Here is a 14,072-nt window from a genome sequence, read left to right as displayed (position 1 = left end):
GGACACAGCTCAGCAAAGCAGGCTGTGCTGTGTTGAAGGGGTCTAAAACTGAGCGCCTAAACTAGACAACTCCAACACTGCGGCTCACAGGGCTGCACCTTCTACTGAGGGGGCTGGTACTGGCCACCCGCTGAGCTGACTTAAGCGGGGTGGAGGGCGAAGTCTCCCTCATTTTGCGGTGGGACTCGGGAGGCACGTCCAGGCAGAGTGTAACGTATCTCTCCCCAACGGAGCAGTTTTCCTGAACATACCCAGGCTCCTTCCCTCCCTCGTGGTCTGGAGTCCCGTGCAGTCGCTGGCTCAAGCTAGGAGGACCAGCGGTAAATTACCCACCCTAAAACAACCACCTCCCCTGGGTCACAGTCAAGATGGCCGTCGGGCGACGCTCTAGCTGCTGCCTAGCGCTAGTTCTTCCTCTCTATGGCAGTCATTCCTCCATGTGTCCTGCCTCAGGGCGGAAGCGGAAGCAGGCTGCCCGGAAGGAATCTACCCGGAGAAGCGGCAGCGGCTGGAGCCGGAAGGGAGCGTGGCGACTGGTCACAGGTGCAATAACTACTGGAGCTCGTGGCTTTGGGACGTTTGCACAGCAGGTGCTTTAGGCAGCGCGCGCGCCCTTCACTGGAGTGCGGGTCACGCATTGGGCCAAACGACCCCTCGGCGCCCTCAGAGCCGGGCGGTCCGTGTCCCTCAGGCTGTCGTTGGCCATATGGGGCAGCTCCTTCTCTCTGGAGACCGGGGTGATAAAGAGGGGGAGCCTGCTGTTCCCGTGGGGGGTGGAGAGGGGATCCAGCTTTGGCACAGGAGGGATACCCTAGGCAGTGTCTGAGGCGGGGCAGGTCTGTGGGGGAGTATGATGTTTGACAGGTCACAGCTCTTGTGTCCCTGCAGCCCTTCTGCATGGACTGGAGTTGTGGGGGGCAGGCTTTGCCTGGTTCACACCTCGCAGGTTCCCGCTGACCATTTTCTGTGTTGTTTGTCATCTGTTGTGCTTGTTGTTGTTCAGCTTGGCATTAGTGGGCCCGGCCAGGAAAGAATCTAGCACAAGGACTGTGCTGTAATGGGAGAGCATTACCTGTGCAAGCCGTGTCTGTTTGCATATACAGGATGTGAAGTGCTACATGATACTAGCGTGGCTTAGGGCTCAGGGGGTTGCAGTGAGTCATGCATTGCATTACATCACAGTTCATTCCTGTTTGAACAAATTCCCAGTAGTGTAGAAAACAAATTATGGGAGGGAGTAGCTCTGCACCCCAACAGCCAATGCTACTGTTAGGATACATGGACTAAAGAGCGTAGTTTCCTGTAGTGGCAGTCTTGTACAGTGACACTGTTAATGTGGTTACAAGTTTTTAGCTTCTGTGGAAATATATTAGTTTCCAAACCATGCTAATGCTGTCCTGTTTTTTATTCACAGATTTGAAACAATTTGGGGGAGATTTTCAAAGTCACACTAGGAGCTGAGCAATCTAACTCCAATTGACTTTCATTTGGAGTTAGGCATCTCCCTCCTCTTTCTGTATGAAAATCTCCCCATTTATTATTAACTAAGAAATAGGATTTACAGGAGGAGCACGGTTCATTTATATTTGATTTTAAAATGCACTATATGGAAACAAATTTGGATACTAGACTAGGAGTCAGAACATCTGGGTCCTAATTCCAACACTGTCAGTGGCTCATTGTGTGACTTTGCACAAGTCACTTAACCTCTGTTTTAATATCTGCAAAATGGAGATACTTACTTTTGCAAAGCTCTTTAGGATCTAGAGCTCAAAAGTGCTAGGTTATTTGTTAGACGGGATCTCCATCCTGTTAAAGCAAATAATTCGTGTTCACAGTAGTGGTTCTAGTAGACACCTTATTTATTAGGTTTGTGGTCTCACCAGTGCCTTTGGAACTTACACAAATACAGTCACTGAAGTGAATATCCAGATCTACGTTTCTACTAAACTTAATGAGGAGCTGTGGCGATGGATGTCCAATGCAGAAAAGAAACCTGGGTTTGTGTTGTCTTGACTAAACTGTGAAGGCTTAATAGCAGTTATGAGGGAGTCTGATGGTTCCTAGCCTGTTCTTCCCATCAGCTGTGCCTCAGGATACATGAAATCTAGCTACAAGTTATGGAGAAAGTGTACAGTAGCAAATACATGATATCTAATTAAACAGTATCTATGAATAATTGTGACACACCTGTATGTGGATACCCTTCTTATTTTGCAACTTTTGTTATGTGTCAGTGTCTGTCAGTTTCTCCTGGTTCTTTCTATACGATGCCTCTTGCAGCTATCTCCCAGCCTTTGCTATTCTTGCAGAATGTTCAGAAATAGGTCATAACACCAACTCTCTATGGCATATCTGATATTAGCCCAATGTGTTCTATCTAAGCTGCAGAACAAGGGTTTGAGAGGAATCTGCTGACATCCTGCCAGATCTATGCTTAAGAATGTGGACTTCACAGGAACAAACTCTCCCATGCCAGATTCTGCTTCATACACAGTTCGTATTTGACTTGTGTATATTGTTTTTCATTCCCACAGATTCTAAAACAGACTATAAATAGCAGCCCATTTTACTAATGTGCTTATTCACATTAATAAAGGTTTCCCAAACTGGGTCCTATATGGACCTATAACATCAATGATCCTTAGTCCAAAATAGTTGGAATTTGGTGACCTTCAGGCTTTGCTGCAAAAGACATCTGTTTGGTGTGTTTTTTGGAGAAGATTGAGGTTGTGCTTCCTATGTGAAGGTGTGGAAAGCAGTCTTTGCAAGGGGCAGGTTGAGCTCTTGCTGAATTGATTTAAATGCTGCTGAGACTTAATTTGTATTGTCAATGTTTTAGGGTTCCGATAACCTTGAATAAGTCTCTTATTAGTTATTAATTCTAAAGAAATACCTCTGTTCCTTCTTTTGGTCTTTAAGTTGCTGCCCAGGGGGAGGGGCTATTAGCCTTTCCTGTGAGTGTAATCCTGTGATGATCTGATTTCTAGACAGATTCCAGAGTGTAGTGCGTAGGTTCACAGACCTCTGTAACTTGACAGGACTCTTGGGTATGGGGTATCTGCTTGCATCTTTCTCTAAGGAGGAAGTTGAATTTCCAGTACAGTTCAGTAGCTTTATTAAAAACAATCTATTTATGCATTAGAGAAAAGAGTAGAGTAAGAAGATTTAAAAATGATACAAACACCTACTTTAGTGTCTGAGGTTAGCCTATTCTCTTTTCAGTTATCTCACAGAGACCATGACATGGTTTGTGTGTCTCAGTCATTCATGCTGTTACCATATTCATGGAGCTCAGCCCCTTCATCGTTCTCAGGCCACCCCCCATATTTCTGACCAGATTGATTGGTTTCCTAGGAGTATATTCACTAGACAGAACATAGTTCATTTTTCTCTTACTATAGTTTTGATATGTAACAGGTCTGGGATGACGGATAGGGAGGTTTATTTCAAGAAAAGGAGGGCAGGCCTCTACCTGACCAAAAAACGAATGGCATGAGATCTTTAATTGTACATATGCAGTAAATGAAACCTTAAAATACAAGGTTCTACTCAAAAGATTCCCACACAATAAACATCACAAAACTAAAATTGACTTTGGAAGGAGGAGTTGACCTGAGTGAGATTTTAAGCATTGTTTCCACACAATCATAACTGGAATGAAATTTGTTTAACAGTACACTGCAACAGTATGCAATGCTTTGGGATAGGAAGGGCCCATCATGTGAGACATTGAGCATCCTCAGCTTCTATTAAAGTCCATGAAAGTAGGGGGTTAAACAACAATGTTGACTGTTTACAGTGTGGGAGGAGAAAGCCCAAAGTGAAGTGCTGCAGCAATCTCACATGCTGGCAACTTGGCTATTTCCCAGGGGCAACATATACAGTGATTATGCAGTTGAACAGAACACATTTATTCTAAGGGTTTATTTCTTTTAACTTAACCAAAGTTAAAGATCACATAATGAAGTAAGAGCAGAGGGAGGGTAGTTATTTGTAGAATGTTAGCTGGAAAAAAATGACTTTAAAGGAGCAGAGTGAGCTAGTTTGGCATAGTGGAAAAGGAGAGCTGTTACTGGCAGACAGCAGCATGAAAAAGATGCAGAAATGACATTCTGAAAGGTGGATGGAGTGTAATGTTCCCAGAGTTATGGGTGGGCACATTTTAATTAAAGCAAAATTTAAATTTTGCAAAAGGAGGAGAGAAGTGAGAGCCAAGATGTAAGCAGAGTTGGGGTGGTCCCATGTCGCATTTAGTAAATGAGGCCAAGAAGTTTGAGCTTCTGAGGAATGAGACAAAGAATTTGAGACTTGAGGTGAGGCTCAGTCATCCTGGAAAAGAAAGTTAACATTAGCTGCAACATGGTGAATAGATGGGGCGGAAAAAAGGATATAATGGCATCATTTCCATGACACATGTCTTGTAAACTGTAGCACGGCCTTCCATTAGGGTCCCCAGTTTATTTGTCCATAAGGCCCTCATCCTTAAGTCAGTCTCTAGAGCAAATTGAGGGTTCTTGACTCCTTGGAAAGAGTATCCCTGAGTGAAGGGACCCACTGAATCCAACTGAACCTGCAAGGCCTTCTATTTAATCTAATCTGGCTTCCATCATCCTAGAGCAGGGGTCGGCCCCTTTCAGAAGTGATGTGCCGAGTCTTCATTTATTCACTCTAATTTAAGGTTTTGTGTTCCAGTAATATATTTTAACATTTTCAGAAGGTCTCTTTCTCTAAGTCTATAATATATAACTAAACTATTGTTGTATGTAAAGTAAATAAGGCTTTAAAAATATTTAAGAAGCTTCATTTAAAATTAAAATACAGAGCCCCCCGGAGTGGTGGCCATGACCCAGGCAGCGTGAGTGCCACTGAAAATCAGCTTGCGTGCTGCCTTCAGCACCTGTGCCATAGGTTGCCTACCTCTGCCCTGGAGTCTGACTTTGGTCAGGCCACTAGCAATAAATCTCTGCAGTTATGAAATGGGTATGGGATTTTTAATCACCATAAATAGTCAGGAACTTAGTAGTAGGGCACACTGTATGTGAGGGGTCTCTGGCAGCAAAAATTTAGAGCTGATACATGACTCAAAGAATTAGAGAGTGGGTAATACAATTAATGCCAATCAGCATGAGTTTATGGAAGATAGAGCCTATCAAACTATTTTTTGTGCATTTGATGAGATTTCAACTGGTTGATAAAGGTAATATGTTTATGTAATATACCTAGACTCCCATAAGACATTTTACTTGGCATACAAAACAATAAATGGATTAAAAACCGGCTGATAGGTCTCCAAATGTAATTGTAAATGGGAATCATGAAGCAGCTGTGTATCTACTGGGGTCCTGCAGGGATCATTACTTGGCCTTACGGTATTTGACATTTCTTCCAGCTCATGGAGAACAAACATATCACTGATGAAGTTTGTAGATTACACAGATGTGAGTGGGAGTGGCAAATAATGAAGAGGACAGGTCTGAGAGCATTCTGGATCTCTTGGTATTCTCGATGCAAACAATCAGTGCATTTTAATATGGCCAAATGTAAATGTATACATCTAGGAACAAAGAATGTAGCTCTGACTCACAGGATGGGGGACACTATTCTGGGAAATAGAGACTCTGAAAAGACTTGGAGTCCATGTCCAGATGAATATCCACCACCATCCTCCAGTGAGACACTATAGCCAGAAGGGCTAATGCAGTCCTTGGATGCATAAAACAGGAATCTTGAGTAGGGTAGGGAGGTTAAGTTGAGTTTGTATTTGGCACTGGTAATGACAACTACTGGAATACTATGTCCAGTTGTGTTGTCCACAGTTAAAGAAGGATTTTAAATTGGAGAGGGTTCAAAGAAGAGCCACAAGAAAGCTTAAAGATTGGAAAACATACCTTATGGTGACAGTCTCAAGCTAAACAGACAGAGTTAAAGGATCAACTGATCAGGCTATAAGTAGCTACATGGGGAAAGAGGAATTTGATGATTGGCTCTTCAATCTAGCAGACAGAAGTCTAACAAAATCTAGTGGCTTGAAGTTGAAGCTAGACAAAATTTATACTGGAAATGAAGCATAAGTTTCTAACACTGAAGATAATTAACCACTGGAACAATTTACCAAGAGTTGTGGTGGATTTGCCATCATTGACAATTTTTAAATCAAGATTGGAAGTGTTTCTAAAACATATGCTGTAGTTCAGCAGTCCTCAACCAGGGGTCTGAGACCCCTGGGGAACTGTGAACAGGTTTCAGAGGGTCTGCCAAGCAGGGCCAGCAATAGACTTATTGGGGCCCAGGGCAGAAAGCCAAAGCCCCAGTGCTCCGAGCCCTGCCAGCTAGGCCTCAAGCTGAATTCTGAGAAGTTTAGCTGCGTGGGGTCCTAGCCAGTTGCCCTGCTTGCTACCACCTAATGTCAGCCTGGCTTTTACATGCAGATAAACAGTTGTTGTGGCCCATGGAGTTTTTATAGCACGTTTGAGAACCCTGCTGTAGTGCAAACAGCAATTATTTTGGGGAAGGTTCAGTAGCCTATTTTATGCAGGTGGTCAGACTAGATGATCCCAGTGGTCTCTTCTGACCTCTGAATCTAGAAATAAATGTGCAAAAAAATGGTTCTCATGCCCTTGTGTTCCTATGGTTTTAGTTTTGACCGTAGTGGAGGCATCTAATCTTACAATCCTTGTCTCCTAATATTCTTAGGTTCTTGGATTTTAAGCCCAGGAGGAACTGTTATGATCTAGTTTGATTTCCTGCATAATTCTGGCCATTTAATTTTAAATTTTAGGTAGACTAGAACTCTGTACAATCCCCAACATTATAAATTTAATGTTTCAGAGACAAACTTGCTTGATTTTTTTTTCCCCCCGTAGGCATTTTCTATAAAATGGGAATTTTTATTGCACTTCTTGGAATCTGGTTCAGCTCTTCTCTAGCAAAGGCAGATTCTAAAGCAGTGACAACGTCCCTGACTACAAAGTGGTCGTCAACCCCTTTGTTACTGGAAGCAAGGTAAGCATACAGGCTGTTAATTGTAATTCACAACTCTGAAATGTAGAATAAAAATGCTAGCTTGTGGGCTAAATCACACACACAATATAGTAAATCCTAGAAGAGTATTAAATGGTATTTGTCAGCATACCTTAGCAACTAGATGTAAGCACTAATGTACTGTGTCTAGAACTGTTTATTCAGTCTGCCCCCCTCCCCCCCCAATATTGTGGACTTGATGCACAGTTCTCCTCTCATGTCCCATTTTTCCTGTGCCTATGTTGACAGGCTGGTATACAGTAGAGGGGAACAACATCAGTACCCCATGCCACATCACTCCCACTGCTGTTCTTCTGGCTAGATTATCCATCCTGCACTGTTTCCCACTTCATCATTAGAGAGCTCCAGCCAACTGAGGCAGCCCTCTTGTCAGCACCTCTGACTTCTGGGCTCTTGCCAACTGTAGCATTCAGCCTCAAATGTGTCCAGAGAGCACCTGCCTCCCCATCTGAGCAGTGAAGCTATGCCATGTATTCTCATGTAGTTCTGATTTGAAAATATGCTGGTATACCTATACAGTCTCTACTGTAAATGAATTAAAGGTGTCATACATTATGTGCTGAATGATTAACAAGTTGGGTTTAATTCAAGTGCGTTTTGATATAAAAAAGATGAAGGAAACAGTGCAGGGATGTTACCCCAAGTTTCACCTCACTTAAAAAGTGCTCGCTTAGAAAAATCAGACATAAAAATACAAAATGTCACAGGACACCATTACTGAAAAATTGCTGACTCACTTTTATCATAATTATAAAATCGATTGGAATATAAATACTGTATTTACATTTCAGTGTGATGCTTAAGCATGTTTTTAACTTGTGAACCTTGTCTGAAGCCCAAGCCCCAGATGGCGGGCTGAAGAGTATAACTTAGCTTTACAGGGTCCTCTGTGGTGTGGGTCCTTGGACATTTGCCACCCCCTAATGCCAGCCCTGCACTTGCTGTCCCCCTAAACTCATTCTGTAGCCCCCAGGCTGAGAAACACTGAACTGGATGAGTTGAGTACCTACCCCCAGGATATGCATACACCCTGGTTGAGAATCACTGCTTTACACAGTTTTATCAGCCAGCCTTACTTGCAGCATTCCTGCTATTTCTAGCTTCTTTTCTAGTAATAATGTTTGTTTTTCTTGTATGGGTGGATGTATGCTAGGGATTAAATGTGCTGTAAAAGCTAACAGTTTCATAAAGCACTGTAATTTGAGATAAACATCATAAAAGTTCCCCTGAAGATTTCCCCCTCCCCCTCTCTGTTCAGTGAATTTTTAGCAGAAGAAGGTCAAGAGAAATTCTGGACTTTTGTGGAAGCCAGTCAAGATATTAGATCATCAGATCATGGTGGTAAGATTCTGTAAACCCTTTTCCTAGCTTGATATTAATCAGCATAGATGAAAAGTAAGCAAAATGTTTTACAATGTATGCAATCACAGAAAAATGGAACATAAACTCTATCTATATAACTTAGATTGTAATGGGAACTGTGACCTGAACAGGGCAGTCAAACAACGAGTTGATTAAAGCCAGTTTGTGCTAAAATTGATCTGTCAGGTTGTGCCATGACAAGAAAATACTGTAAATACACCTCTACCCCAATATAACGCGACCCGATAACGCACATTTGAATATAATACGGTAAAGCAGTGTTCGGGGGGTTGGGGGCTGCGCACTCCGGCGGATCAAAGCAAGTTTAATATAATGCAGTTTCACCTATAATGTGGTAAGATTTTTTGGCTCCTGAGGACAGCGTTATATCAGGGTAGAGGTGTATTCTCTTTCCTTGTGTTTATTGGGAAAAGTAATTTTTTAAATAGTAAGTAGCTAGCAACTTTTAACTATATTCCCACACTCCTCATGTTTAGGCGCTGATCCTGCAGTTGCATCTAAAGTTACATGGAACTTAGTGCAGATCCAACTGTAGAACTAGGCTCTTAAAAAAAACAAAAACAGGAGTAATGCTTCATATTGTTTAGTGAGCTTGGCCCTTACTATTTCAAGTTTTAACTACATAATGGTCCCCAGCACTTTTCATAGTATAGATTATTGTGAAAACCCATGATTTACAGTTAAATAGCCCTCTTCTGCAATAGTCTCACATGGAAGTTAATTGCTTGTGCTCTGGCTTTGCAGGTACTAATTATTCCTCTTACCATGCAATGCTGAAAGCAGCCTGCCAGAATCTGTCACCACTACAGCAGAACTTGTTGAAGTTTTCCCTGTCTTTACGTTCCTATTCTGCTACGATTCAAGCCTTTCAGCAGGTTAGTACAAAGGAACGGAAGCCATCCAATGACTGTTTCATAGGATCTGGGAAGGAAGTAGCTACTTCAGCTACCTACAGATATTAAGTTTGTGGCTCAGATAATAAAAATGATGAAGAAGTTTGACACTTGTTTTCAAACTAGTAAAGGCCTCCATTCCTTGTCATAGTCAAACCTTAGCGTGTTTTGAAAAACAGTTATTTTGAGGTATAAAAGTAATTAAATGACTTTAAATATTTTGATGCAAGATTAATGGAGACCTGAAGAGGCGGATAAGGGGTTTATACCTTGTTTAGCTTCTTTCAGATGGCTTAACTTTCTAAAAAAATAGCTGCTTAATTTACATTAATATTTCTAAAGTAAAAGTTTCACTTTTTGCCAGGAGTCTCTCTGCAAGGCCTCGAAGATACATCTTACAATACTCATTCTCAAGTATATAGAATGTGTATTTTTATCACAACACAAACTTAACTGTTACCCAGGGGTTTTTTTTGTTTGTTTGTTTTTTCTTTTGATTTTGGCATCTAATTCCTTTTTAAACATTTGGGCTTTGTAAGTAAAGGGATAGATAAGTGTATAGTTACCTCTTAGCAACCTTAATCAAAGTGTATCAGAGGGGTAGCCGTGTTAGTCTGGATCTGTAAAAAGCAACAGAGTCCTGTGGCACCTTTAAAACTAACAGATGTATTGGAGCATAAGCTTTCGTGGGTGAATACTCACTTCATCAGATGCATGTTCACCCATGGAAGCTTATGCCCCAATACGTCTGTTAGTCTTAAAGGTGCCACAGGACTCTCTGTTGCTTAATCAAAGAGTTGTTCTATTTGTGTAGTTAATCAGGTTTCATTTCCGTGGCACCTGTGACAAACTTACTAGTTCTTCAGTAGTTCTGTTATGGGACTCTAAAGATATTATCCCCATGCATGTGGAACTGGAGTTATCAGAATCCTTAAATGGAAATTGTATTCTTTGCACCTTTATTTTACAAATCTAGTACATTTTAGAGTTTGCTATAAAATATGCACCATTCTGTAATTTACTTTATTTTAGTAATAGCAGACTTGTGTTCTTTTCTGAGGAGGTTTTTCTTTTCATGTTGAATGATTTGATATGTTCTATTTAGAGAGAGTGACTTTTTGGTGCTTAAGCATAAGGTATTTCCTGGTATGCATAAAATGGTCTGTGTAGTTACATATGTAAAATAAAACAATTTTGAAGTTGGGGAAAAAAGCCCTATCGTAAATACCCTCTGCAAACCATACCATTTGTGAAAATTAAGTGTTAAAAAAATAAAGAGAACATTTGTTTGTTTAGCAGGTAGCTTTGAATTACATTAATAATTGGAGTTGTACATCACCTTGAGCTCCTTGATTGGCAGCCCAGTATTATTATTGCCTAAGAGCCCTATTTTCGGTTTCGTTTTGTAATTTAATGTAGTGATTTCTATTATTTTTGGTCTAAGAAAATTTTACAAACTATATTGTAACACAGATGTTTTAATACAGATAGCAGCAGATGAACCTCCACCAGTGGGTTGTAACTCATTTTTTGCTGTGCATGGGAAGAAGACTTGTGAATTTGACACCCTTGAAATCCTTTTACAAACAGCTTCAGAAAGGTAGTCTTTTTATACAAGATCTAGCCCAAACTGTAGCTTTGTTAGACTTATTAAGGGGGGGAAATTTTATTGAATTCCTACTTTCTACATACTCTGTTTCCAGTCTGTATTTGCCCTTTCTGAGGCAGAGTAGTAAACAGACATCTTCAATTTATTCTTTGGTGTCAAGCCAGTCAGGAATAATTGTCTCTTATCCTTCTCACTCTCAAAAATTGTACTATAAAGCAAGGATATTCTAAAAGGAACTAGAAGAAGTAGAAAAAGGTCTGGAGAAGGGCAGCAGTAATTCTTAGAAATGTGTCCATGTAAAGAGTGTGTTGCCTTGTTTGGTTTTTTTTGGTTTTTTGGTTTTTTTAAAAAGAGGAAGAGCTGACATAATAAAGATATAAAAGTTAATGAATGGTTAAGAAGAGGTCAGTCAGATGCTTCTGTTTTCTCTTTTTCTTAAAATGAGAGCAAAGGGAAACCCATCAAAAATAAAAGGCCACACATCTGAAACTGGTCGTTCCTCTCCCACTCCTCCAAAATGCATTTGTCGCCAAGCTATTTCTGGTGGACCAGGATGATATGACCACCACAGGAAAAGGGGGAGTGGAGGAAGGAGGTATGTAAGGGGGAGAGAGAATATAGAGCCAGAGAAAATGTAGTAATAATACACTTTTTTATAGAAGTTTTATTTTATCCTCATCTTTTAGTGCTCTTTCCCCATAGTTCTCTTACCTCTAGAGAGAGTCCAAAGTTTTCTAGGGAGGTAGGCTGCAGTTGGTGCTTCATTCTCCCTAAACTCAGAATTGTTATCCCACAGTGGTTCCCCCCCTAGATTTTTTCCTTTCTCCTTCCCCCCATCTTCTTGAGAGTTGCTTCTTTCATCTTTCTCTTTGGAATGAGCTGAGCCTGATTTATAAGGAGCCAGACCCCTCTCACTCCCAGCAGCCTCTGAGAGCACTGCTTAATTGGAGTCAGGTGCTTGCCCACTCCCATGTGACAGTTGACTGTTTAACATTATTATTAATCTTTGGAATTTGCTGCTGCTGGATATTATTGGGGGCAAACATTTTAGGATTAAAAACAGTAATTACGCATTTAATATGAATAATCAGAAGAGCCACAGTTAAATTAATGAGTATAAAAGGTGTAGTGCCCCTCATGAGAGAAGGAACAGAATTTGGGTATAATAAACAGAGGATTCTTTATTTGGATTGCTGGACCGAATTTGTCTTAAAAGGAACGTGGTTGGACTGCACAATGTTACTACACAGGGTCTGCCTGAATGTTGTTCCAAATTAATCGATTGTGGAGTAGATTGCTGACAGTACAAAAAATGTATGAGATAATGTTTTGGACAAGAACTGCCTGAGGTTAGGTAGAAACTTCCCGCAGGTAATCCCGACTGCATAACTGTCCATTGTGAGGGTTCATATCTTCCTCTGCACTATGGTGCTGACCTCTGTTGGAGGAAGGATAGTGGAGTAGATGCATACCAGTGGTCACATCTGTATAGTATGAGGATAAACACAAAGAGCCATGCTTTAAGCAGCAGCTAGAGAACTGCCTTGACAGAAAGTTCCCACATTTAGTAAGCCCTACACTGCAACCTGTCTCTGCGAACTGTGGAGGACCATGAACTCTCCAACCACTCCAGAATCTAGATGTGGTTCATGTGTTCCTAGGTCATTGATGTGTTAGTATAGTAAGACACTAATCCTTTGAACATCTAAAATATTTTAAATTTAGATATTTATACTATAAATACTAGAGTCAGTGCTACCATATTGTTATTTTCTGTGGACAGTAAAATTCTGGACAGGAAAATGCTTACAAAGCATTTCTGAGAGTGGTTCTGTTGTAAGGGTTGCACATTTTAAATTTAGGACAACAAAAACTAAGAGCTTATGCTGACAAATACATGAGTCTCAGATTTTCATTCAGATATTATTTAAAATGACACAATAGTAATCTTAAATTTTCCATCATAACTAACAGGATTATGAAGAAAATAGAGTTGAAATTGGCAGTAAATCCTGGTAACAAAACTGAAGGGAGAGACTTTACAAAATATAATTATTAACATCTTAGAAACAAACTACAATCTGCCTTCAGATTCCTTTCTGTTTTCCAGCTTGATTTTTTGTAAATATAAAGGTTGGCATCTTTTACTTCTGGTTCATGCACTGCAGATGCATTCTGTTGGTAAATCCCATTTGGGAATATTTTGAACCTTTTATTATTTGAACCTTTGAAAAGAAGGTGAAAATACACAAGAATACAGAACAGGAAAACTAAACCTATAGGAGGTTGGCAATGTCTCCTTAATGTCTGTTGTGTTTAGCTTATTTTATTTTAGAGATAGGACTCATGCCCCAATAGAGTTTATTGAAAACATTAAGCAAGTTATTGCTGATTTATATAAGGATCATGGTTAGGTGCTTTCCAACCTCCACCCATCCAGTTTTACGGTTAAGCCTTTGGAGCCCTCTTTCCATTTTATCAAAGTTTTGCCACCACAGACGAATGACTGACAAGCTTAATAATGAATAGCGAATAGTCTGAGGCCTTGTCCTTGGTGAAAAGACACCTGACGGTTACACAGGGAGGGAAAAGAGATTTGGATGCATCTTGCTCAGTTTCCTCTTTCAAGTGTATGTTAAAACCACCACATTTTTGATGTTTGTTCTTAGGCTGAAGCCATTTTTGTTCAAAGGAGATCACAGATTCCCCCTCTCAAACCCGGACAGTCCTGTTGTCATACTGTATGCTGAGATTGGCACTGAGGAGTTTTCCAGATTCCACAGTCTGCTTGTTTTGAAAGCCAGTGCAGGAGAAATCACTTATGTCCTCAGACACTACGTTGCTGTAAGTACTGATACTATTTTAAATCAATTTGTTTGGAATTAGAAAGAACTTCTTGCTAAGACTTTAAAAAATGGGTGCCTAAGGTGAGGCTCCGACATCAACACTTAGATACTTAAATGAGTGGCCTAACTTTTGAGAGGTGTGAATCCGGCTATAGGCACCTGTGATTTTAGGCATCTGTTTTGAAAAATCTAGGCCCATATTTCCTGTTACAGGAATATTTTCTTTGCATTAAACAGAATATTCAGACTGCATTTCTGTATTCTGACATGCATACAATCAAATTATGAAAATTACTT

The 14,072-nt window shown here is 40.6% G+C and overlaps 1 protein-coding gene across 1 annotated transcript in view; it reads left to right on the top strand.

The window, feature by feature from the left end:
* Positions 1-368: 368 nt before the first annotated feature.
* UGGT1 (UDP-glucose glycoprotein glucosyltransferase 1) overlaps positions 369-14,072 on the top strand; it is an 87,445-nt gene continuing 73,741 nt past the window's right edge. The window contains 7 exon segments of the mRNA XM_032764779.2: positions 369-405; positions 408-590; positions 6,867-7,005; positions 8,303-8,385; positions 9,172-9,302; positions 10,808-10,920; positions 13,599-13,773. Coding sequence (XP_032620670.2) covers positions 369-405; positions 408-590; positions 6,867-7,005; positions 8,303-8,385; positions 9,172-9,302; positions 10,808-10,920; positions 13,599-13,773 — 861 coding nt within the window.

Source organism: Chelonoidis abingdonii, chromosome 8, assembly GCF_003597395.2.
Source record: "Chelonoidis abingdonii isolate Lonesome George chromosome 8, CheloAbing_2.0, whole genome shotgun sequence".
Classification (NCBI taxonomy): Eukaryota; Metazoa; Chordata; order Testudines; family Testudinidae; genus Chelonoidis; species Chelonoidis abingdonii.
This window is presented reverse-complemented; position numbering and strand designations above follow the sequence as displayed.